The sequence below is a fragment of the Talaromyces proteolyticus genome, assembly GCF_021365285.1.
Source record: "Talaromyces proteolyticus strain PMI_201 chromosome Unknown BGW36scaffold_11, whole genome shotgun sequence".
In the NCBI taxonomy this organism is placed as follows: domain Eukaryota; kingdom Fungi; phylum Ascomycota; class Eurotiomycetes; order Eurotiales; family Trichocomaceae; genus Talaromyces; species Talaromyces proteolyticus.
The window spans coordinates 431,234-455,669 of record NW_025764287.1 but is presented as its reverse complement, the minus strand read 5'-3'; the positions used below and the strand labels follow the sequence as shown (position 1 = coordinate 455,669).

The 24,436-nt window shown below is 48.2% G+C and overlaps 10 protein-coding genes across 10 annotated transcripts; 7 read left to right on the top strand and 3 right to left on the bottom strand.

Moving 5' to 3' along the window:
• The first annotated feature begins 323 nt into the window (after positions 1-323).
• On the top strand, positions 324-1,338 carry BGW36DRAFT_39738 (uncharacterized protein). The gene is made up of 3 exons (XM_046218291.1): positions 324-485; positions 549-699; positions 790-1,338. The coding sequence occupies exons 1-3, from the start codon at positions 397-399 to the stop codon at positions 1,120-1,122; spliced, it is 573 nt and encodes a 190-aa protein (XP_046067955.1). The 5' UTR covers positions 324-396; the 3' UTR covers positions 1,123-1,338.
• A 41-nt stretch (positions 1,339-1,379) lies between these two features.
• BGW36DRAFT_386622 (tubulin subunit TubB) lies at positions 1,380-3,633 on the top strand. The gene is made up of 6 exons (XM_046217024.1): positions 1,380-1,592; positions 1,767-1,825; positions 1,879-2,032; positions 2,095-2,182; positions 2,266-2,337; positions 2,399-3,633. Exons 1-6 carry the CDS (start codon positions 1,581-1,583, stop codon positions 3,370-3,372), a joined length of 1,359 nt encoding a protein of 452 aa, XP_046067954.1. The 5' UTR covers positions 1,380-1,580; the 3' UTR covers positions 3,373-3,633.
• On the bottom strand, positions 3,634-5,052 carry BGW36DRAFT_386618 (mitochondrial carrier domain-containing protein). The gene is made up of 3 exons (XM_046217023.1): positions 4,809-5,052; positions 4,591-4,744; positions 3,634-4,524 (listed from the first exon to the last, which is right to left on the bottom strand). Exons 1-3 carry the CDS (start codon positions 4,892-4,894, stop codon positions 3,808-3,810), a joined length of 957 nt encoding a protein of 318 aa, XP_046067953.1. The 5' UTR covers positions 4,895-5,052; the 3' UTR covers positions 3,634-3,807.
• A 24-nt stretch (positions 5,053-5,076) lies between these two features.
• On the top strand, positions 5,077-6,997 carry BGW36DRAFT_386617 (uncharacterized protein). The gene has a single exon (XM_046217022.1). It carries the CDS (start codon positions 5,239-5,241, stop codon positions 6,844-6,846), a length of 1,608 nt encoding a protein of 535 aa, XP_046067952.1. The 5' UTR covers positions 5,077-5,238; the 3' UTR covers positions 6,847-6,997.
• On the bottom strand, positions 6,998-8,537 carry BGW36DRAFT_347920 (putative thioredoxin). Its single transcript, XM_046213250.1, has 2 exons — positions 7,456-8,537; positions 6,998-7,380 (listed from the first exon to the last, which is right to left on the bottom strand). The coding sequence occupies exons 1-2, from the start codon at positions 8,215-8,217 to the stop codon at positions 7,309-7,311; spliced, it is 834 nt and encodes a 277-aa protein (XP_046067951.1). The 5' UTR covers positions 8,218-8,537; the 3' UTR covers positions 6,998-7,308.
• Positions 8,538-9,003: 466 nt separating this feature from the next.
• On the top strand, positions 9,004-11,187 carry BGW36DRAFT_303677 (putative exonuclease; the record flags this gene model as incomplete). The annotated part of the gene is made up of 1 exon (XM_046211899.1): positions 9,004-11,187. The coding sequence occupies one exon, from the start codon at positions 9,004-9,006 to the stop codon at positions 11,185-11,187; it is 2,184 nt and encodes a 727-aa protein (XP_046067950.1).
• Positions 11,188-11,454: 267 nt separating this feature from the next.
• BGW36DRAFT_304448 (uncharacterized protein) lies at positions 11,455-13,192 on the bottom strand (the record flags this gene model as incomplete). The annotated part of the gene is made up of 2 exons (XM_046211973.1): positions 11,455-12,856; positions 12,912-13,192. 2 exons carry the CDS (start codon positions 13,190-13,192, stop codon positions 11,455-11,457), a joined length of 1,683 nt encoding a protein of 560 aa, XP_046067949.1.
• A 360-nt stretch (positions 13,193-13,552) lies between these two features.
• On the top strand, positions 13,553-14,820 carry BGW36DRAFT_431194 (l-allo-threonine aldolase; the record flags this gene model as incomplete). The annotated part of the gene is made up of 3 exons (XM_046220956.1): positions 13,553-13,643; positions 13,707-14,660; positions 14,714-14,820. The coding sequence occupies 3 exons, from the start codon at positions 13,553-13,555 to the stop codon at positions 14,818-14,820; spliced, it is 1,152 nt and encodes a 383-aa protein (XP_046067948.1).
• Positions 14,821-15,919: 1,099 nt separating this feature from the next.
• Positions 15,920-19,095, top strand: BGW36DRAFT_431193 (uncharacterized protein; the record flags this gene model as incomplete). Its single annotated transcript, XM_046220955.1, has 3 exons — positions 15,920-16,816; positions 16,868-17,268; positions 17,331-19,095. The coding sequence occupies 3 exons, from the start codon at positions 15,920-15,922 to the stop codon at positions 19,093-19,095; spliced, it is 3,063 nt and encodes a 1,020-aa protein (XP_046067947.1).
• Positions 19,096-20,117: 1,022 nt separating this feature from the next.
• Positions 20,118-22,279, top strand: BGW36DRAFT_386604 (putative benzoate 4-monooxygenase cytochrome P450). The gene is made up of 6 exons (XM_046217021.1): positions 20,118-20,353; positions 20,414-20,555; positions 20,620-21,005; positions 21,077-21,696; positions 21,764-21,840; positions 21,902-22,279. The coding sequence occupies exons 1-6, from the start codon at positions 20,267-20,269 to the stop codon at positions 22,075-22,077; spliced, it is 1,488 nt and encodes a 495-aa protein (XP_046067946.1). The 5' UTR covers positions 20,118-20,266; the 3' UTR covers positions 22,078-22,279.
• The last annotated feature ends 2,157 nt before the right edge of the window (positions 22,280-24,436 follow it).

Sequence of the window (24,436 nt, the reverse complement as noted above, 5' to 3'; positions counted from 1 at the left end):
ATTACAGACATCGACGGAGTGGTGGTGGAGTGATGGGGAGCGCCCAAGCGGAGATAGCAGGGTGATCGACAGAGATAACGGGAAGTCAATGCTCAGGAATATTTCTCACAGAGGACGCATTAACTTGATACTGTATGTATTAATAGATTTTAAGAATAATAATGGCGCGAGTGGCGGTTTTTTTTTTTTTTTTTTCCCCTTTTTTCTCCCGAGAGGCAAGCCAGATGCAGGAAATCGATTAATCACATCCTGTAAAAGTCTTGGACGCGTACTGCTTTCTCCACTGGCTCTTGGCGATTATATAACATAATACATTATTCTTATGAGAATCCGCGCGCATAATTATGTGCATCTTAGAGTACTAAACATGTCACTACCTATTAATAAGGATGTCACATGATCCGCGCTCCTTCCTGGTCTCTATTCTCTCTCTCCTCTTCTGTATACTACATCGACTTTCTCTTCACTTGTTCTGTGTTCACCAGGTATGGGTATATCCAGGCATGACTGGATTAATAATACTAATGTGATTAATATTACTGTGTCAGCACTTCTGCTCGCTGCCACCATCAATTGATATTACAGACACATCCACCCACGCACAAGCGAAACATGATCATCCAACGCCATCGCGGCACCTGCCCGGTCGTCGCCTACATCTATAGCATCAACGTGGGTGATGTACTCGTCAAAGAAAAGGTCTAGCTGTCTTACTATCGCTACCGTTGCACGTATAAACACCATCTTTACATTCTCGAGATATTCCTTGCGCCAACCGAGAAAGTCAAGGTCCCTTTGATCAGATGCCTCCTCCTCCTCCCCCTCCCCCTGCAGCGTCATCCAAGTAGCCACCCTTCTCATACCACCAAGCAGGATTCACAGCATGCGCTTGTGATGATGGGTGGCCGAGAGTTGAGGTATGTTGCGCGTCCTAGTTCCCACAGTCGACGCCGCGTTTGGGATCTATACGATTTTGGACAATCCGAATTCCGACTTCCTGACTTTCATAACTACCTTGATACGCTATGGCATCAGCTGCTGGTAATATTGCCAAGCTCGGAAAGTTGTTCAAGGCGCATGACACGTTGCAGACGATCATTAGTATTTGCAACAAGCGGGTAGATTCTGTTTGCACGTTCACAATTGTTAGCATATCATAAATAGGTTGTATACGAAATCCACCACCGTACGCATCATTGATTTAATGAGACAGGGTTTTCCACGAGCCATGTACTAATTACATGCCATTCTCATGGCATCATTGGAACATATGATTTATATAGAGAATTGCTAAACAATAACATCAGCGATATTGTTATTATTTCGAACATACTGATATTATTTAGAATATTAACCAGAGATCAGCAAACTAGGCCATAGACGCTAGTCCGTACCTAGTAGAGTACCAGCAACTAGTGCTGGCGGTCACCGCCTGTCCTGGTCTCTTCATTCCTGTCCTCTCCCCCATACCTGTCACTCGCATATTCTATACCTATCCTCGCCCGACAGAGCCCTGCTGTCTTTCCCTCGACTCTCTGTTGCCTTTCTCCTGACATCCTCGTGTGTGCTGAACAGTTGCAATGCGCGGTGAGGTGCGTCCTGCGTCCCGCTCCCATCATTGTTTACCCCACCCCACCTGTTCCCCTGAATCTTGACCAGAGCGAGCGTCCATCCACATCCTCGTTCACGCCACGTCGGAGGTTGCATCGACTATGGCGACCAGTGTTCTCAATGCCTTCGAACCATGCTAACCTGCTTATCTCCAGATCTGCCACCTTCACATCGGCCAGGCCGGTACCCAGCTTGGTAACAGCGCCTGGGAGCTGTAAGTGCTCACCGCTATTCTCGTGCCCACTCGATTCTGATAGAGCTTGACAGGTACCTGCTCGAACACGGTCTGAAGGCCGATGGTCGAGTTGACGCAGAAGCTGCCCAGGAAATCGGTGATGCGGGCTCCTACGAGACCTTTTTTACCGAGACCAGTGGTGGTAAATATGTTCCTCGCTCAATCTTCGTGGACTTGGACCCCTCGGTATGTTCAGGAGACGCGAAATACAGCTTCATATGCTGCCATTACAATGCTGACTCGCGAAGCCTATTGATGAGATCCGCACCGGTGACTACCGCTCTCTGTTCCACCCGGAAATGCTGATTAGCGGCAAGGAGGATGCGGCCAATAACTGTACGACTCTTTCACAATGATGATGATGATGATGATGATGATGATGATGTATGCAATTGGAAATGCTGAGAAGGAATATACAGATGCTCGTGGTCACTACACCATTGGAAAAGAGCTCGTCGACAATGTCATCGACCGCATTCGTCGTGTTGCCGGTGCGTTGGACTAGATGAATTCTTCGAATAAGCCATGGATAGTCGCTGACCAGATATATAGACAACTGCACATCGCTCCAAGGTTTCTTGATTTTCCACTCCTTCGGTGGTGGTACTGGATCCGGCTTTGGTGCTTTGCTGCTTGAGCGTCTCTCTACCGACTACGGAAAGAAGTGCAAGCTCGAGTTCTCTGTCTACCCGGCCCCTCGTGTCTCGACTGCCGTCGTCGAGCCATACAATGCTGTTCTCTCCACACACAGTACTATCGAAAACTCAGACTGCACCTTCTTGGTCGACAATGAGGCCGTCTACGACATTTGCCGTCGCAACCTAGACATTCCCCGCCCCAGCTACGAACACCTTAATCGCCTGATCGCCCAGGTCGTCAGCTCTATTACTTCCTCCCTCCGCTTCGACGGTGCCCTCAACGTCGACCTCAACGAGTTCCAGACCAACTTAGTGCCTTTCCCCCGTATCCACTACCCATTGATCTCCTACGCCCCTGTTGTCTCCAAGAACCGCAGTTCTCACGAGAGCTTCAAGGTTAATGACCTCACCCTCCAATGCTTCGAGCCAAACAACCAGATGGTGGTTTGCGATCCCCGCAATGGCAAGTACATGGCTGTTGCTCTGCTATACCGTGGTGATGCTGTTCCTCGTGACTGCAATGCCGCCATTGCCTCGCTCAAGGCGAAGTCATCGTTCAACTTGGTCGAATGGTGTCCCACTGGCTTCAAGCTCGGCATTAACTATCAGAAGCCCGTGCGTGTTCCTGGAGGCGAGCTGGCCCCTGTCGACCGATCCGTCAGCATGCTGTCCAACACTACAGCCATTGCTGAGGCCTGGAACCGTCTTGACCACAAGTTCGATCTCATGTACTCCAAGCGAGCCTTCGTGCATTGGTACGTCGGTGAGGGTATGGAGGAAGGCGAGTTCTCCGAGGCCCGTGAGGACTTGGCCGCCCTTGAGAAGGACTACGAAGAGGTTGCCAGCGACAGCATTGACGTCGAGGGCGAGGAGGAGCTCGAGTACTAGGCGAATTGCGGTACCTGGTTCCTTTTTTTTCAACATCAGTTGGCACGATTCGCTTTATAACCCACTTAATAAGCCTTGTTACTATTCCATATTTCGGTTCTCTACTGCTTAGTTGAGCTATCAAGTAGAGAGAGTATCCGTCGCACATATCCCCGCACATCCGGCATCCATCCCGCTTTGATGATTCCTGAGACAACCCCTGTTGTTAACACGAAAGCTGCTAATAACTTCGGCCGCTAGGGTCAACCTTTAACGACGAATAAAATTATTTAAAAATAATAATTGCTCTATTTGAAAATTGTCTGACATTAGGTTGTAAAGTGACTATGCTACCCCTGTGGGAATTCTAGAACATGATCTATTAAAACAAGAAAGCCGCCCATCTCTAAAACGCCATAAATATCAAATAATAGTGATGGTGATATAATTGCGAGGCTAGACACCTGTAGAATGGTCAACGTCCTGCAGCATCTTGAGCACTCGTTCATACGTCCACATAGTCACCGCGCTTGCTGGAGCAGCCTTGACCAGACTGACCGTCAGTCCACGGTATAATCCCCGGGCGCCCTGCGTTTTTAGTATCACTGAGATTGTCCTAGCAACGCCACGATACTCAGGTATATTGGTATGGACATACCGCGAGCGATGTGGGCCCTGCACCTGCAATCGTTTGCGCACCAGATCCAGAGGAAATACACCTGTTTTAGCAATAACGCTGGCGATTACGCCCGCTGCCGCATCACCAGACCCAAAGGGCAGGCTGTCAAACTGGGATAGAGGGGGACGCAGGGCTTCGTATGCTGCGAAGAACAGGCCCATATACGGTACGATCTGGGCAACCGCGGCGGAGCAGCCGCGAAAGAACCCGCGCGAGCCTTCATGACGAGCGATGTCCCGAACGGAGGACAATATAGAAGTATAGATTCTTCGCTTCCCTTGCGCGGCGAACCGAGTGCGGAGGAGGTCGAGCGGGTATGTGGACGCAGTAGCAAGACCACCAGCGACAGCACCAGAGATGAAGGACTCGACGGATGGCGGTAGACGATGGGTTAGTTTCTGCAGGGCTTGGTTTGTTGTGCGATAGGCTGTGAATTGGATTCCCCCGTAGCAGACATAGAGCAGTTCGGCCGAGATGTTCCCCTTCCATAAACTCTGTTGATGTTAGAGAGCAGACTATCCCGGGGTCTTGGGCTTGGTAATTTTGTGCAAAAAACATACTGTTATTCCTTCCTCCCGAATAATTGCTCTCATTGTGGGAATCGTCCCCTTGTACACTGGGCCGTTGATTCCATAATGCGAGGCTGGATCCGAAAGAGAGTGAATCTGCAGCTGTAGTCGGATTTTGACAACGTCGAGAGGCGCGATGCAGAACCTACGGAGAGGGTTAACATGTTGCTACTTCGGAAATCATGGCTCCAAAGCGACCGATAACTCACCTTGAAACTAGTCCGGCTATGCCTCCTGCAATGACGACCTGCGTCCTTGTGCCTTCATCTTTCAGGTGTGGGCCTCCGGCAGACATACATTCAGTGGCTGTCGCAAAGAGAAGTGGCAAAGAGAGGAGGCTGTCTGCATGCAAGAGAGACTATCGCATCGGGATATAGCGGAAAGGAAGAGAACAGCAAGGCGACAAGAAACGAGAATGAGATAAACACAGACTGGAATGTTACGGTGTTGTTGTGTTGAACCGAAATCTCTTATCGCAGTGACGTCGTATGTGTCGAGTACTCGGCGTTCCGTATCGCCGGGTAATTCTGTAATTTACCTATAGTTTACCTGTAGTTGACCCGTAGTTTACGAACCTCGTGCTTTTCTGGCGCTTCTCCGTCATATTCACCTCCCGCATTTCCAAAGCTGAAGCCAACCATGCATCGCCCAGGCGTATTGCTGCTTCGCTCCTCACGGTGGCCGGCAGGGAGGACAATCTCTCTCCAGGCTGCCAGTCCCGCGCGCAGGTGGTTTTCAGAGAAAAGGTCTCTGTCCAATTCTTCGGCAAAAGCAGCTCGAGGAGCCTCTAAATCAACCGAGGCTACCTCTCCCGGGCATACAGACGTTGGCGAAACCCCCATTCCGCGACTGATTTCCACGGATACATTTGGGCATAGTGATGCTCCTAGCGATGCTCCTAGATTCAAAACGAGGACGGGCCCTCACCCTAAGTCACAGGCAGATTTGACGAGCATTGAGGAATGGAAGAAGGAACAATCCAAGCTTACTTTCAGGGGCACCGTCAAAGAGCTTGGACAGTCACAGGCTTCAGTGAGAGTACCCTGGACAAAGAAAACACGAGAGAAGCATCGAGTTACAAACGTCTACTACGTTCAGCTCCGTGACGGCTGCGACTGCCCGCTCTGCGTTGACCCGAAGACGAAACAGCGCTACTTCCGCACAAGCGATATTCCCAGTAAAATAAAACCTCGCCAGATGAGATGGATAGACGAGTCCTGGGTCGATGAAGAAAAAGTATTGGAGATTCTATGGGATAACGATGTGCCCGGATACGATTCCTCCCATGTAACACGCGTTACAGCCGACGAAATTCGTTTTCCTGCCAGCTTCCACTACAACAAAGAGACACACGGAAGACCGCGAGTGTTTTGGAACAAAGCTGGAATGGATGAGGCGCAACATTGGATCAGCTATAAAGATTATATAGAGAATGACGCCAAGTTTGGCAAAGCCCTCAGGGCCCTCGCACGGTACGGCCTAATTTTTATCAAGGATATTCCGGAGTCTCGAGAAATGGTTGAAAAAATAGCTACCCGCATTGGCCCTCTGCGCAATTCATTCTATGGCTCGACCTGGGATGTGCGAAACGACCCGCACGCCAAAAATGTTGCATACACAAACCAGAACCTGGGCTTTCATATGGATTTGTTATACATGACCAACCCGCCGGGATTTCAGCTGTTGCATTGCCTGAAGAATTCTTGCCAGGGTGGAGAATCACTCTTTTTAGATGCTTTCTCCGCCGCGAATGATCTCGACACCTCATCATGGGACATCCTTACACGATTTCAGGTTCCTTACCATTACAACCACGATGACCACTACTATCGCACCAGCAGGCCGGTTATTGAAACTGCTAATTACACTACGACATTAGACTCCCTCGAAAATCGTTGGATTGCGCACATCAACTACTCACCTCCGTTCCAAGGACCGTTTAGGATCAGTTCTGCCAATATGAAACGGTGGGGTATAAGGGCCGAGTCCTTCATTAATGCCTTCAAGACCTTTGCAGACAAAATTGAAGATCCTGAGCGAATTTTCGAATTGAAGCTAAACCCTGGCGAATGTGTCATCTTTGAGAACAGGCGTGTGCTGCATGCCCGCCGAGCCTTTGATACGACAAGCGGAGAGAGATGGCTTGCAGGAGCCTACGTGGACGAAGACGCTGTAAATAGCAAAATGTTTACTTGGAAGAGAAAAGCCGGCGTGTTTGAAGGAAATGCTTGGGAATCCGACACCTGAACGCGTTCTTAAGACCAAGCGAGCAGGCGTTTACAATATATCACCTAAAATAACTGCAATATTGCCAAGTGTGTTCTTATACTTGGTATACATATACATATATATAGAATTCGAAATATTGGAAGTAATCAAGCATGTCTAAATCCATACATATTAAACCTAGACGAGAATGAATTATAAATGATATAAATCCTTCCTATATAAAGAATCAAAGACTCATTCAAAATGTTTGATATTCTTGCTTGATTCTAGTATCTTGTCGTGATAAGGGTGGAATAGAAAAAACCTCAAAAAGATTGGCGTGCCAAATTTAAGTCTACACATATGAAGGATAATGAATCAACTTGAGAATCTTGTAAATATGTTAGAAGCACGACTGTTGTCAACTGAAGAGATCTTGTTGAAGCAATTGGGTATTTTGTTTTGCGGCATATTTTCTTTTTTTACTTTATTTAAATCTGTTCATGCTGCTGAAGGTAGTTGAACTGCATAAGCCTTCAAGAAGTCAGGATCAGTGTTTATTTCCTCCTTGACCTGAAACGTATCACCGTTAGCATATGGTTACGGCTGGTTATCATCCTATAGACAGACGGGGCAAAGTGAACTTACAATATCCAATCCACCAACAAGTTCGCCCTGAACCCATAGCTGAGGAAAGGTTGGCCAGTCTGCGAACTCCTTTAGGCCCTGGCGCACATCCTCATCTGCTAAAATATTGAAGAATCCGTATTTAACACCGTTTTCACGCAGAATACCGACAAGCTGACGACTAAAGCCGCATTGTGGCGAGCTTGGCGTGCCTTTCATAAAAAGCATAACGGGTGCAGCCTTGACGAGCTCGGCGAGACGTGCAAAGAGCGCTTCTTTTGTTTCTTGCGGGGGAGCCACTGGAGCCGCTGGCGTGCCTAACGAGCCGACTGGATTTTCTGTTGCGGCGCCCGATGTACCCGACTCACGTGGCGTGGCATTCAATACCGGAGGAATGGTCGATTTTGACCCAGCTGGAGCAGCGCCGGAGGATGATGGCTGGCCAGCATGCCTCTCGATCGCATCGCGAACCTTGACGGCATCGCTTCCGCTGATAGACTCGAGCACTTGATTATTTCTGATTAACACGACAAATGGGACTGCGGTAACATCGTATTGCTCCGAGATATCAGGCAGCTCCTCGGCATTGACACTGACAAAGGACGTTGTGGGCGGGGATGTGACTGGATAACCTGCAGCAAGGGTGCTGAGGATGGTACGCATTTGCGTACACGGTGCAGCCCACGGGGTGTGGAAGTAGAGCACTAGAAGAGCTGAAGGGCTGAGCGAGGTGACATGAGTGCTGAATTCGGAGTCGGATGTGATCTCTTGAAGGGTCGACATCTTGGTTGCCGTTTTGGATGCGATTGTTGGTTGTTCGCGGGGGAAGACGACGGGATATGTGAGAAAGGGAACACCGTATTGTAGTCCGATAGAGGGGGCTTCAGAGAAGCTGGCTGAAAAGAGATGAAGGAGAGTACAAAGTCGAAAGCGAGGACTCCTTAAACAGCTCGATGGGGTCAATGATTGATTTCTAGATAGAAAGCGGTCGGCAGCCGGAAAAGATTTCTTACGACGGTGACGCCATCGAGACCATGCATATGTACTGGCGCAAATTGATTATTAATGAACTGGAAGACATCGATTTTTGTGATTACTCATAGAACGAGTATAGCCATTATTTCTCAAGCTAAATATATCTTGCATTCATATCACACACGCTTTTGGCTGGTCTTTATATATATAACTATGTACCTCCGGTCTGGCAGGCACGCACTCGACTTTATAGAGGGAACGCCGAGCAGTTTTAGCCCGAACTTCAATAATATGTCCGAAGTTGGATGATTCCAGACAAGATACATACTTCCCGAAAGTCTCAATAGTAATCAACGATATCAATTAATACATGTAACATTTTGAATACCAGAAATCTCATTATGCGCATCACGTGACCACACGATCACTTGACATTCGGTGCTTATCGATAAGGATCACGTGCCACGAACCACCCGCAGTTTTCACTAGTATCCATTGATGATCCTCGAATATTATTACTGTTATTATTGACGCTGTCGGCTCGCACATTTTTACCCTGTCCTGGCAATTGTTTTCAACAAGGTCCAGGCTGCTATGGCCCATAATGGGATAAAACGCAAGCGCGAGCCTGATGACTATGGTGATCCAGTTATACCTCCTCCACCCGTCGGCGACAGCAGATTCGGAGTTGGACAGACATTGTCATTTCTACAAGACTCGGTACCGTCACCCACAGAACAGTCAGTCACCAGTATCGACATCGCTGTCGATGGTGTGAAATTGATGAATGCCAAAAGCGACAAGAAGAAGAGGCGAAGGGGCGACGATGGCGAGAAAATCAAATACCCGACGCTAACATATGTCGAGGGGAGGCTACAATCTTCAATCCGTATTGCCGACTTGCAGGGCTTACTGCTGTATTGCTTTGCGGATGGCGTTGCACCGCAATGGATCTCAATGAGACATTCGGGCCATGTGAGGAAAATAGCGGTTCTCATGGTTCCAGGACTGGAAATTGGCATGTTTGATGGATCGGTATCATTAGAAACGCAGTCACCTAATAACGATGTCCGTAACGAGGAGCCCAATAAAGAAGATGAGGAAAAACTGGAAGATGACGAGGATGTTGACTTTGAGCGATGGAAACAGGGTCTACCTGTAGCTGACAAGTCTCACCGCTTTAATCCCCGAGCCCTTTCCAAAGAGACACTGCCAGAGCCATTACAAGAACTAGCAGACATCTTCCCTCACATATGGCCTGTCAAAGCTCCCGGCGACAAAAAATACAACAAAGTACACTCACCTCTACAAGCTATTCTACTCTCCCAACTACCAAAGACTCCTGGCGAGGTTAAAAAAGGACCCCGCCCCCCAAGACTGGACAAAAGCTTTGTACCCAAACGAACACCCATTACTGTTTTTGTCAGCTCCAAAGAAGATTTGCGAGAAAATGATTACGTCTTACACCCTGCCCTTCTTTCTCCCGACGAAAAAGCAGCAGAGGCAGAAATACGTCACCAACTTAGCACTTCTGCAGACCATGGCTGGGTGGATTCAAATATCGAATCAGTTGCCCAGGGAGTGCCTCCCGAAGTCGACGTTCAAGAAGGGAGCATGACCGCGGGCCGGGAAGTACTAGGCTTGGATTGCGAAATGTGTATCACGGAAGGGGGAAAATCCGAACTCACTCGCATCAGTTTGGTGAGGTGGGATGGCGAGGTGCTTTTGGACAAGCTCGTCAAGCCGGACTTGCCAGTCATCAACTACCTGACTCAATATTCCGGTATTACAAAAGAAATGCTTGACCCTGTAACCACCACCCTAGCAGACATTCAAAAGGAGCTTTTGGAAATTCTTACTCCTCGTACTATCCTTGTTGGGCATTCGCTAAACTCTGACCTTACCGCTCTCAAACTCACACATCCATTTATTGTCGACACGGCTATTATCTATCCCCACCCGCGTGGTCCTCCGCTGAAAAGCTCACTGAAATGGCTTTGCCAGAAATATCTCGGCAAGGAGATCCAAAAAGGTCACACAGGCCATGATTCAATCGAGGACGCTCGCTCTGTTCTTGAACTCGTCAAGCAGAAATGCGAGAAGGGTGAACATTGGGGCACCTCTGACGCAAATAACGAGAGTATATTCCGTAGACTCGGGAGGTCCGTTAAAAGCGGCAAACCAGAAGGCCGTACCGGTGCGATCATTGACTGGGGCAGTCCTGAGCGAGGATTTGGGTCTCAAGCCACGGTTTCTATTGGGTGTGACACCGACGATCAAGTTGTGGATGGCATGAAGCGTGCTTTGTGTGGTGATGATTCTGACACCAACATTCCTGGTGGAGGAGTTGACTTTGCGTGGGCGCGTCTCCGGGAACTTGAGGTAGTCCGAGGCTGGTGTAATCGCCGGCCAGATCCCAACAACGCGAATGCATCAACTGCTATCATTCATCCTCCCGAGGAGACTACTCCAACTACCTCTACTACGGCCTCGGTACCGCCATCCACATTAGCATTGACAGTGTCAAAGACCATCCACAAGATTAAAAGAATATACGATTCCCTTCCTTCCTGTACGCTTTTTATTGTGTACTCAGGTACTGGTGACCCGCGCGAAGTTTCTCGGTTGCATGCTATGCATAAACTTTATCGGGATGAATTCAACGCCCGCAAAAAATGGGACGAACTGAGTGTGAAGTGGTCTGATACCGAGGAGCAATTGCTCAAACGAGCATGTGAACGGGCTCGAGAAGGATGTGGGTTTATGTGTATCAAGTAGTTGCTTCTATTATGTTGACATCTGTGGGACTAAGGGTGGCGGAATTATCGGTGGTGATGACCAAGACCTACCTTCAATGTTAAATATATATACCCTACGGTAACAACCTATGCACATGTAGTTCAAAGGTTACATGTACATGTAATTGATATCAATTGCTTCGATAAGCTATCGAGTTAGATTACTGATACATATATGTGTATAATGTGTAAGGCTACAGTTATATTTCTTATCTGATCAATTGATATGCATCACGTATATACGTATTTAACCATCAGCCATGGCTTCTTCCCTCTCCATTGCCGCTTTTGCCAGTGCATCTTTGCCGGTAAGTCGAGCATTGTGTTCGTCGGGATTGTTTTCGTTTCCTTCCTTATGGCCTTTTTCCCTCTTGCCCTTCGCAAAAAGATCATTTCCCTCGATCTCACTTTGGGGTGTCAATTCTGCCACGTTGACAGCAACTTCAACTACTGGGGTTCTCTGAATTTCGGTTTCTGCAATATTAGTCTGCTTCTCCGAAGATTGTTGAGACGATGTTTCTTGCAGTTTCGACTGTCGAGTAGTCCTTGAAGTAGTGGATACTTCCCTTGAAAGAGCGCGAGAAACTGATGGCCTAGACCTAGTCCGTAGCCTGCCTCTTGTTCTTGGCCCCCCTGACCTCGCCAGCTCCTCGACTGGGTGGACTGATAGCTCTTCTGCTGGTGTGACAGGAGATGTATCGTGACTTTCCGGCGTGGGAACAACAGTAGTTGAGTTGGGGGGTTGGAGTACTGAAGACGTCGAAATTTGAGATTTGCGTGGGCGTCCTCGTTTTTCCTTTGGCACTTGAACATTGACTGAGCTTACTGATTCTTCGGAAATATTGAGGCGCTGCCGTTTTGTTGCTGGCTCTCCCGAGTTTCTTCGAGACCTGGTTGTTCCAGACACAGCTTGATCGTCTTGACTCGGCAATTGACGAATATGCATAGGTAATTTCTCAACAGCGGGTTTGAGAGGAACTTTAATAGGAGGTAACCCTGGCTCGTTCGGATCGGCAATGGGTGTGCGATCAAGTGACTCAATATCCCCTTCAAATGAATCCGGTATTTGCTGATTTGCGACGGATTCTGTCCACGATCGCCTTCCATTTTCATTCAGAAAGCCTGGACTTTGTACTGCTGGTATAAACCGACCCTCCAACAAGCGAGGGGTTGAATCTCCTACAAGGCGCTCTTCCAGGTACCTGTTTTTCAACTTCAATGACTCGTTCTCCAACCTGAGCTTCTCGATGTCATCGGCCTTGGACTGGAGTTCCTTCAAAACGATTTTTAACATGTCCATTGCTTCGTCGCACTGACCGACTTGGCCACGATAGGAGGGTGTGGTATGTAGCTCGAGCCGTAGAGATTTGAACGATTGTTTCAAATCCGCCATCGTGTCGTGGAGCTCGTCAACAGAGCTTGATATCCTGTGCAGGCTCGCGCCTTGGCTTTTTATTGCTTTATTGAGCGTCGTCTCCGATACGCTGGGAGTAGAGGGACTCGCGGCCGATTCGTCTTGGGCCACAACTTCGTGTTGGTCGGAAAACAGAAGCCAAGGTAAAGACCCTTCTCGGAAGACGGGCTGTGATTCTTTCATCGATATGATCTCCCTAAAAGATACCTTGGATAGCTTCCAGAATACCTTTTCACTGTTGGTAGTCAGTAGATAGGACAAGTAGGATATTCTGCGGTGCGGCAGCTTACTCTGGCTCCAGGTGGACGAGTGCGCCTAGTTTCTGGTGGCATAGCCTGCATACAATCTCCTGTATGACGCGGCCGCGGACGAAGTCGAGACTTGAGGATTGAGGGATTTGTTTCTTATCCGAAGACACTCTGATGCGATCTAAATCGATGCTGAGCCAGCCAGTCACCGTAGAGTATGTATCGGACAGTCTGGCCCATTCATTCTCGCATGCGGCTAGAGAGCTCGAACAGCAGGCGCACTGGCAGAGAATGGACGGGCGCGCCAGATGGGAGAGGCCCATGGTGGCAGGGTCGCGACTGGCTGGTGCTGAGGCCGCGGCGCCTCAAGATGACGGATTGCGAAGACACAGGAAGGGCATCTCCAAACGCAGACGATGAACCATAAAAATAGTGAGTTAATTAATTGCCAACAGGCCGCGTTGGGCCGCTGCCGCGGGCGGTGAGATAAGGTCAACCGTGATTGGCTTTACCTTCGTCATCCCCCGCGTTGTTACTCGTTATATATTCATTTCTACATGACTCATTTGTACTCGACTGCTACCGCTCGCTCGATGAAACCAGCATCACTGCTCCTCAGACGACTGACCTGGCGTCCCGGCTCTACCCACATTTCCCCACGAGTTGCACAGCGCAACCTCACAATGGCGTCTTCGATCACAGATTCTGTTAATGGGACGAGCCGCAGGACGAACACATGGCAGGGTCTCGGCGCCGCAGAATTTGACTTGAGGAGTGGGCCTATCAGGAGGTGGTAGTGTGATTTGTGAACAATTGCTGATTTTTTCGCATTACTAGGCGATACTATGACGAAGCCAACCCTGTCCATGCTTGAGGCTATCACGCAGACTAGTCTACTCGATGACGTGTTTGGCGAAGACTCCACGACGAATTCTTTGCAAGAATATGTGGCACAGCGTACCCACCATGAAGCCAGTCTCCTAGTTATGTCCGGGACAATGGGAAATCAGATTGCCATTCGCACGCATCTGGCACAACCGCCGTACTCGGTTCTTTGTGATCATCGTGCCCATATTCTTCAATATGAAGCCGGTGGAGTGAGTCTGTGGACAGGTGCTACAGTGTATGGTATTGTTCCGGCAAATGGCCGGTACCTAACTTTGGAGGATCTCCAAGCAAAATATGTTCCTCCAACGAACATCCACTACTGCCCGACTAGGTTGATTAGCTTGGAAAACACACTTGGTGGAATGGTCATGCCGCTCGGTGAGACTAGGCGCATTATCGAATGGGCGCATGCGAACAACATTAAGGTCCATCTGGATGGGGCTAGACTATGGGAGGCTGTTGTGACGGGGGCAGGGAGCTTGGATGAGTATGCGCGCCTGTTCGACAGCGTCAGTCTTTGCTTTTCTAAAGGGCTAGGAGCACCTATCGGCAGCATTATCGTCGGATCGAAGGAGTTTGTTGAACGGGCAAGGTGGTTTCGCAAGTCTATTGGCGGCGGTACACGTCAGTCGGGAGTAATCGCCTCCGCCGCCAGGGTAGCCCTTGACGAAACCTTTGGAACTGGCCCTAATGGAGAAGATGGTAAACTCCGAGAGACGCATGTAAAGGCGAAAAGAGTTGCTCAAATGTGGACGTCCAAGGGTGGGAAGCTGGCTGATCCCGTGGAAACGAACATGGTGTGGTTGGACCTTGCAGCCTCGGGTTTGGGAAATAACGACATGGGGGAAATCGGAAAGCAACAGGGACTACAGCTTCTGGGGAACCGGCTCATAGTTCACTATCGTAAGTGGCAATATCCAGAGTATTTCGGCCGAAACGGCACTGATAGCGCACAGAGGTGTCGGAAGAGGCATTGCGACGACTGGACAAGGTGTTCAAAATTGCTCTCTCCGGGGAATTTATGCGCAGCAGTGACACGAACAAGCCCTATGGCAGTAAATAGCACATCTCCTCTGGTAGATCATTTCCTGCAGTGCGGTAGAAAGTATAGATATGTCACTGTGGAGATGAAATATAGACTTCAACCAATTACTGTGGTAGACACGCGATTTCACCCCTCTAGACCAATCGCCAGCGCGGTTCTCCGGGCACTACGAGCCGCAGCCGCGAGGCAGCCAAGGCGGACGCCCATTGGCTAGCAATAGTGCCTGGGAGCCTGGGTCAGTGGGCCTGCATACTCGGGGCCGGATTATTATTTATCTCGACGAAGCTAAACTGTTTTAACGCTCTGGCTAGCTGAGACGACAAATCTGCTGCCAGCTGCAATTGAGCGTTTCTCCGACGACGACGACGCCCCTGCCAGACAACCAACTACGTGTGACCGCCTTCTTCGCCTGTATTGGAGAAGCGAACGCTGGCTGTTCGGACACAAACCATTCTGTTTGTGTTTGGATGTCCTGGCAGGGGAGTTTGGCATAGGCGATCGATGTCGCTCGAATTCGTGGGTTGTAAGTTGTCTGCCTTCTTCGGTTCGCGGTCTTATTATTCTGACAGCGTGAGCTTTCTCTAGGCCATCGGACAATTAGCGTCTTGTCATAAACTATTTTTTGAATTGCGTAACCTTCGTTCCGTACATCGGCTGAAACCAGTCCGCGAGCAGAGAAAACGCATCAGTATCCCGTCCCGACTTGTAGACTGCATTTTGGAAATTGCCAAGTGTGAATAGCGGGCTTCTAAGTGACTCCTCATTACATTTGAATAGAAGCGGCCCAAGGGAGGTCATCAGACCGCAGTTATACGCCTGGTCCTAAGTGCCGCCAAATGGCATCGTTAATACTGGTTCTATAGTCTAGGATGAGACCCTTTTTATTATTTTGAATATAGCCGAATCTCAACAAGGAAGCATCCGGTGATCGATCGGTCTGTTAGACTTGAGAAAGTTTCTTTCCGAAAAGCTGCCGTTCAACACTTGGGGCTGATTACTATCGATTGGCTACCTTTCGTTCTCAACGTTCTTCTATTACTTTCTTTGCTGTTTCTACCAAATACCTTTCTCAGAGCATAAGGACATAGACATTTTCATTATTCAACACTCTTCCATCATGGATGTGAACCCAACGCAAGGTTCAACGCAACCATACTCAGACCCAAGACGAATGGGATCACACAACTCAGGGCTTCAAGATGAAGATGTATCTGATATCCTCTGCATCCTCCATCCTGGATCTCCTTCAGCCCATGAATTAGTTGATGCCACAGCGCGGCTTGACAAAGGTCAGCAGCATATCCTTCAACGGGATGAATTCGAGTACGACTCCGACGGCGCCTCTTCTCGAGATATCGCTCTTCGACTTTCTTCATCCGTCAAAGATTTGTCATTGGGATTCGTCTTTGGACGCAACCCACAACGTTGTGATGTCTTGTTGAGCCCAGAAGTAACATCCAGAACTATATCGAATATCCACTTTCGGATTTTCGTCAATGATGATGGTATTTTGATGCTACAAGACATGTCTACCAACGGTACCGTTGTTGACGATACTCGTTTGTGGAAAAGGAATGGCCAGACTACTCGCATGCTCGTTAACGGGTCTGTCATAATCGTGGCATCTGACAAGAAGGAGGTTCGTTTTGTTGTGCGGATACCATCCCGCGACGGTTTCAATGTTCAACACAGGGAGAATATGGTTGCATATATACAGCGAGTTGCCAGGCATACTGCTAAAGTCAAGAACCTCCAAGGCCGCACACCAGCGCTGCAACCGACACTTCAATGGACATTGGGAAATCCCTATGGAATGCACTGGACTGGTGGCTCTATTTACAATGTTACTGGGCAGATCGGAAAGGGCGCCTTTGCGACTGTGTACAAATTAGCGACTAAACAAGACGGTGTTGTTTATGCCGCAAAAGAGCTGGACAAACGCCGCTTCATGAAGAATGGTATCTTGGACCAAAAAGTCGACAACGAGATGAGAATTATGAGCGATCTTCGTCACGTGAGTACCAAGAAATCGAGTTACTGTTTATATGGTGCTAATAAAGCGCAGCCCAATATTGTCCAGTATATCGACCATCATGAACATGATAGATGGATTTATATTATCATGGAATACGTGGCATGCGGCGAGCTGTCGACATATCTTGCAGAAAATAGTAGAATTGCCGAGGATATGGTCAAGAGCATTGCAAGACAACTCCTGCATGCTTTGCAGTACCTTCATAAGCGAAAAATTACTCACCGTGACATCAAGCCAGACAATATCCTTATATCATCTCTCAATCCTCTGCGGGTAAAGCTGTCAGATTTTGGTCTTTCCAAATCTGTCCAGGAGGAGACCTTATTGAAGACGTTCTGCGGAACTCTCCTTTACTGTGCCCCTGAGGTGTATCCGGAATATGATAATTACAGACAAGGCTCCATGAGAAAGCGACGGCGACTGGGAGATCCGTATGTGTCCCAATCATGAAAACTTTTCCAGAAAGCAGATAACTTACTCAGATTTGAGACAGACCTCCACGAACTTCTCCCTATAGCCAATCAGTGGATATGTGGTCGCTCGGAGCGGTCCTTTTCCACATTCTATGTGGGACTCCGCCTTTCACAGGTCGCGCAGACGACAGAGGCGCACATATGCTGCGCACAATCATGACGACAGAAGTCGAGTATGATCTTCTACGAGAAGCGGGAATATCAGAGAATGGCATCGATTTTGTCTCACAACTTCTGCGCAGAGAACCTCACGATCGCCCTACAGAAAAGCAGTTGTTTAAACACGCATGGATCGCTGACGTCGCTGACATAGATGAATACTCAGACGCAGAAATCTCCGTAAACGAAGAAGATGGTCTTCCCTTAATCACGGAAGCAGTGGAGGAAGAATTAGATGCTTCTCAGCTGTCGATCCACGATAATTTTGAAGAATGCGCACTCTCTCAGACGGCCGGCTTTGGGGCGAACCAAATGAAGCGCCCCCGTCTTGACCAGGAGGCCTCAGTTCGCTATCCATCTCTTCCCAGCATACAAAGTTTCCCAGTGGTCACGGCGCGTCCCGAAATGACAGACCAACGGCTCTTTGGCGAGATTACTCCGTCTGCATTGCGTAGCTCGGGGGTCTTCGACGGTCTAGGGCCGACCGAATTCAGCTTCAGTAGCTTTCAATCTTCTGGTGAGTCAATGGGTGACGGCGATGGGCTTGTGGCTCCGGTGCACTCGTTTCCGGTGCTCAATTTTGAGGACTCTTCTCCTAGTCTACAAGGCGCCGATAGCCTCGTTGGTCATCTCAACATGTCATCGGGGAATAACTCGCCCAAAGTTGTCACTGCTGTCGTAGATGGCCAAGGCACAAACGATCCAGTATGGCACCGAGAGGTGACTCCGGCTAATGAAGATATCTCGCGGTCAGGAAACAGCAGTCTCAAACCAAATGAAGTTACACCAAAGGCTGCCCCCATTAACCGACGCATTGAACTTCCTCTACCCGACACCGCCAGCGAAAGTTCCTTCGCACGAGACGAAGAATTGGGGAAGCAGCAACAAAACATCCCTACGGAAGGGCATAATCTCGACGAACTCGCTACCACGATTGACGCACGCACCGGAAAAGAAGTTCCAGATGAAATACCTGCCTCTACATACCGGGAGACGCCAGATGAGTATTTGCTAAGGTCAGAGTCTGTCATTAGAAGTATTCCGCGAGCCTTACCGGGGACAACATTTACGAAGCCTCTACCTTTGCTTGGCAAACTAATCAGCGTTCCTGGTTCTGCTATCGACCTGACCTTGAGGCTAGAGAGCCGCATGACATCTTGGGGCCGAGGACCGTACGCCACTGTTGTACATCCTGATCGAGAGGACACCCGCATTCCGGCGTATGCGATCGAAGTCACGTTCTGGAGTCCTGGAATTGAGGCGCGCATCGCGGCAGGGACCAATTGGATGGATATGCCAGATGTCATGGCAATTCTCTCTACCAAAACGCGCAAGTGCATTTGGGTGAACGGAGTCGAGCTTCGCCGGGCCCCAGAGACAACAAACGACAAGGAAGCATTTCATTTTGGCAAACTATACACAGACGATGTAATTACTATATTTGCAAATGGCGACCAATACCTGCGATTCCGCTGCGAGTTTTACCACGGAGACAGTACGCAGCGACGGCCGGACTGTGAGAAGGGATTCACAGTGCGTCAGGTACTGTATCCAAAGAACGACTCGAAGCGAAACCAACTTGTCCAGCCTGGCCAGCACGACGATGACAACAAGTTGTATGCCTGATCTTCCAGTCAGTTTTTTACAGAAAGCGACGGTTGGCTGCGACTGTACAGGCCAACGTGTAATGACATATATCGGCATTATCTACTCCATTGAGCCATCTTCTCTCCGTCCAGCTGTTTTATTTTGTGTTGCATATGCTGAGGAGCAAATTGGGGGAACATGTTTTGTTAATGCAGTGGGCGTAATCTCGACTAAATATAACTAACAGATGATATTCTCAGGGTGACAAAAAGCCTAAGTACTTCGTAGCCAATAATCCCGTGTGATTTTTATAATTTTTTTATATATACTAGTTGATGTCCACATGTATACTTGTGTGAAAAAAAAGGAATCTGTTGTGGATGCCATATTGCGCAGGCATCAAGCCAATTTCAATATCAATTTATTTTACCAGCCCAGGTACCATTTTCTCGCCCCTTTGTATGTCTGCATTATACGCATCCTCGTGATTATTCAGACGGATATAGACTCTAGCTTAATGCAAGAAAACCGGCTTCGACGATTTCACATTGTCAGTTTTATTGGTCGCAGCTAAGAAAATAGTGTAGATCATTCACCCGCTTCCCCGCACTAGAAACGGGTAATTAATGTCTCCAACGTTACTGTCCTTGGCGCTGAAAGCTGTCCAGACTAGTGTTTGGTATTGTTAGGACCAACTATCTGACATGACAGATTTATATCAGGTTTGACCATTTTTTGAGGGCCTATGGTCAGAACCCATTTTACTACCAAATTTGTTATGCACTATACTATTTGAAGTAAGTACAAATGTAGGAAAGTGCACACCCGATATATATCTAGCTATTTTTGAATATTGGCAGCCGCTAGGCCCCGGCCAAGAAAAGCTTCTAAATTTCTATTGGCTAATGACAAAATTTGGCCAATCAAAATACTTTGATTAGTCCCACTTCAAAATTACGCAAAGTGTAATTTTACAAAACCGGCCCGGACAACCGCGTGAAAATGAGGTGCGAGGCGGAGAACGGCGCTATCTCGCCGATCAACATTAGTTTCGGCCATACGAACAACCGATGCGACCTGAACAGCCGACTTATAACTGCGAGGTACGCCGTAGAAGGTTTGAGTAGCAATGTAATAGAGGATATCTCGAATTCGTTTATTGAACACACATCCCCCCTCTAGCTGACAGGCTATCGCTGATATTGGTATAATGATAGACATTTTGTTGTCCGTGTGCTCCGGCACGCACAATTCCTCCTTTCCAGTGGCCATAGGCCTTGTAGGTTGTCTACTAATAGTGAGCATCGTATTCCTAACTTGGTGCTACGTGTGGATTTCTGACAGCATGTGAAACAAGGCGATTATATGTCGAAGCTGGACAAATCCGCTATCAGCTATTCCAGGACCTTGGCTTTCCAATTGGACCGGGGTTGTTACTACCTACCACTGGTTCATGGGGCGGCGTGCCCAGTATGTCGACTCGCTTCATAATAAATATGGTACGCTGTGATGGTGTTACTAGTCTACAGATGTACTGGGATACGGCTTATTAGTTGTGACCAGGCCCAATTGTGCGAGTCTCCCCGACTGAAGTCCACGTCAACGACATCCCAGCCGTCAAGGAAATTCATAAAGTTGGCAGTCGTTACTTGAAATCAGATTGGTATTTTGACCTTACCACCAGATCTACCGTAACGATCTTCAATACGACAAGTCCTTCGTATCATTCGCATCTTCGGAAACTCATGTCGGGGCCAATTTCCGATGCAAACCTGAAACAATATGAACCTATAATCATGGAACGAGTATCACTCGCGCTTGAAGGGATCGACGATGAAATTCGGGCAAGAGGTGCCGCCGATATTTTCAAATGGGCAACTTTCTTAGCAACGGATGTCATCGGCGAACTGACTTTTGGCGAGTCCTTTAAGATGCTAGAGCGCCGCGAGGTATATTTTTTTAGCTTCCGCTTCTTGCCTGTTATGGCCTTGACCGTCCGCTCCTAACATTTTCCTGACAGAAAAACCAATATGTAGAAGATCTTGAGACGATAGCCTCTAACCAGCCTTTCAAAACCACTTTCCCATGGTTGGTGACGGCGGGTTTATACATCCAGCTTGGAGTATTTCGTCGAATTGCTGAACTCATTCAGCGTCTGCAAGAGTATGCGACTCAATCTGTGCAACGCTATCAAGACCACCTTAAGCAAAACCCGACAAATCCAAAGCCAACCCTCTTCACAAAGCTATACAATGCTGAAGAGCAGGATATCCTCAATCACAAAGAAATTCTAGCCAATGCTCAATCCTACATTGTGGCCGGGAGCGACACCACTGCTTTGACGCTGACCTATTTGATATATGCTGTTTGTAAGGATTGGAAGATTAAAGATCGGCTTGTGAAAGAATTGGCGTCGCTTCCGCCGGACTTTCGTGATACAGATTGTCGAGAATTGCCATTTCTAAACCAAGTGATCACGGAAACCTTGAGAGCTTACCCGGTTATTGCCACGGCCTTGCCGAGGATTGTGCCATCTGGAGGCGCTGTCCTGGCTGGCTATTCCATCCCGGGTGGCATGACTGTTTCAACGCAGGCATACAGCTTACACAACAATCCAGTCGTTTTTCCTGCCCCACAGACGTAAATATACCCTGCTATCGGACTGACTACGTAGGGAAATGGAAAGATAATTAATAAGTTAATGTAGTTTTGACCCCTCCCGTTGGGAAACGCCGACAAAAGAAATGAACGACTCATTTATGGCCTTTGGGGGCGGCTCGCGGGGTAAGCTAAACCCATTTTCTTTGTACCGAACGTGAACTCACAATGAATCATTCGCGAAAAGTCTGTATAGGTATGCACCTGGCCAAAGTCGAATTGAGATTAGCAACGGCCCACTTCTTTAGACGGTTTTCAAGCGCACGAGTCTCGTCGAAAGAAGGGATGTCGGATGCCGATATGGAAATGAAAGCTTGGTTCCTCGCCCAGCCCAAGGGCCATCGATGTTTGATTGAGGCATGAGCCATAAGTAACAATTCACTTCGAGGGAAATGGCATGCATGTGGGCCGCATTACAATAACACTCTGAGCCTCTGAGGCCGTATAAAATCTAAGCAATCAGTTCAATTGGTTGGTTAACTAGTTACCAAAATTGGCGAATAGATAATTCTTGGACTAACCCCCATCTCACAACCCGCAAACAAATTAAAAAAAATTGGGAGACGCCAGTTCTAGTACTAGAGCTATACCCCTCTCTAAGTAAATTGTCATACTAAGCCTAGATAATCTATAGTTAAATAGCCTATCATATTCTTAGCTTCCGTTATCCGCTTCGCTGTCTAGCTTGTCAGGATTAGCGTCTTTAGTGCGCTTGGAATAATAATCTTCTCTTACTGTATTGAATATATTTTGGAGCTACTACTACTACAAGAAAACCGCCTGAGGGCGGTGAGGGTCAGTCAGTCAGTCACTTATAGCGATAGCAGTAAAAAGTGCGCTGAAGACACTAATTCTGACAAGCTCAACAGTAAAGGGATAGCACCTGAATGAGGGGAACAATCTTGAAAAGGCTACTGACACAGTTCCTCACCCATCAAACACTCCCCAATGACTTTACTCATAATAGGCACTAGCTGCCTACATTAAATGGCCCGATATAATATGCTGGTAAATCTACCATAGTCGGCACCTCCTTACAATCACTCGAGACTATCACGTCAGAGACATGTGTCATGATCCTGGCTGTGCACAAAACCGGTATGCGAAGGGACTTTCGTACATATTCATATATTGACTTTGAAGTCGTTCCGAGTATCGGACTGGCATCATCGTGGTCTAAATAGACATCAAGCCTGGACCTTCATTCTTCCTGGACCAAGGCAAGCTTCTTGATCAGACATTCTCTTTATTCTAGGGCCAATGGGTTCTAGTGGGGCAGTAATGAAGTCAATGATCGGGACACGCATTGATTTAGCAATGCACTATACAGGAATCTCCCCCTACCCTCACCGGGCCGCTCCCTGTTGTATTGAGGTATCGCCTAATCCTTGTCTACTTCGAGTGTGTTAGACCACAATCTATGTTATATTAGAAGTGGGTCCCAACAATACCGAACACTATTCGTAACGCGTGTCGTGAGGCTTTGTCGCTCGTTGTGGTTTGACTTCTCCATCCACCATTAGAGTTAGTACCGCCAGATTCCATCCATAACAATGCTCTTCGTCCAACGACAAACCCGATATCGCCATCCCTGTTGGTCGTGCTTACTCATGTGCTCTGTATAACATAATGAGTAGTAGTTAGCTAGCCAACTGACAGCCGGTTCTCTCTTCTCCTCAAGTTCTTCCATTCTGCGCCTCTCTAGCATCACCATCTTCCCCTCTACCGTTGTTGTTGTTGTTGTTGTTGTTGTTGTTGTTGTTGTTGTTGCTGCCGTCAAAATGTTGACCTTCGGCCATCTCAATGTAGATCATTCGAGGACCCTAAGAAATACGATGGTCGGAAAAGACCGCGCTGCAGGGAGCCCGCAGTATGCAAACACGGTCGACAATCAAAGGTTCGCTTCGATTGCGGATCACCATTCAAGCCGTGCCAGGATCGTGGGATAGAGACGCACTGCACCTACTCCTGATCCAGAAGCCCACCAGCCCGAATCCCCCCAGGGAACGGCATCCCCGCGAACCACAGAACCGGAGGTATGTGGAATTCAACATTGGACGTGCGGTGTGTCGGACGGAGAGATACCAGATGCACGGATACTCAAGATCCCCCACAAGATCTCCCTCAGTTATACCCACGCCTTTGAAGAGTCCAACGTCAAAACAAGACCCATTGGTAGCACGCATTGGATGGCCGTGTGCTATGACTTGCCCGTGATCCGTGCCATTTTAAAACAACTGATGATTTTCAACCAAGCCAGAAAATATTCTCCGACGTCAAGTCTCTTTTTCGCATCGTAAACCTCCTCCCCGATCGATCGACCTGCAAAAAGTGGATCGTCGGTTTGGTCAGACGTATGATTGAATCTACAATGTGATTGAACAGAACCGCCTGATAGCTGAGCTGGATGAAGTGTTGATAGCCTCTGTCAATCCTAATCAAGTATACGTCTTGAAAATTCTGTTGGTGATTTTGATTGCCATGCAAACCGATGAGTCGGAGCGACTGCACGGTCGCCAGCTCCCGCAACAATTGGAAGGCTCCATTCATTTATCGACGCGATTCCAAAAGCCCTGTATCGGCATCGTGCAGGGTTTACTCCTACTTATCATCATTAAGACATTGCTGTATCGGATAGTGACAAGCTGTATCGCCTCATGGGCACCATGGGGCTGACTACACAAATCGTATTTAGTATGGGCTTGTTAGTAAACAAATAACC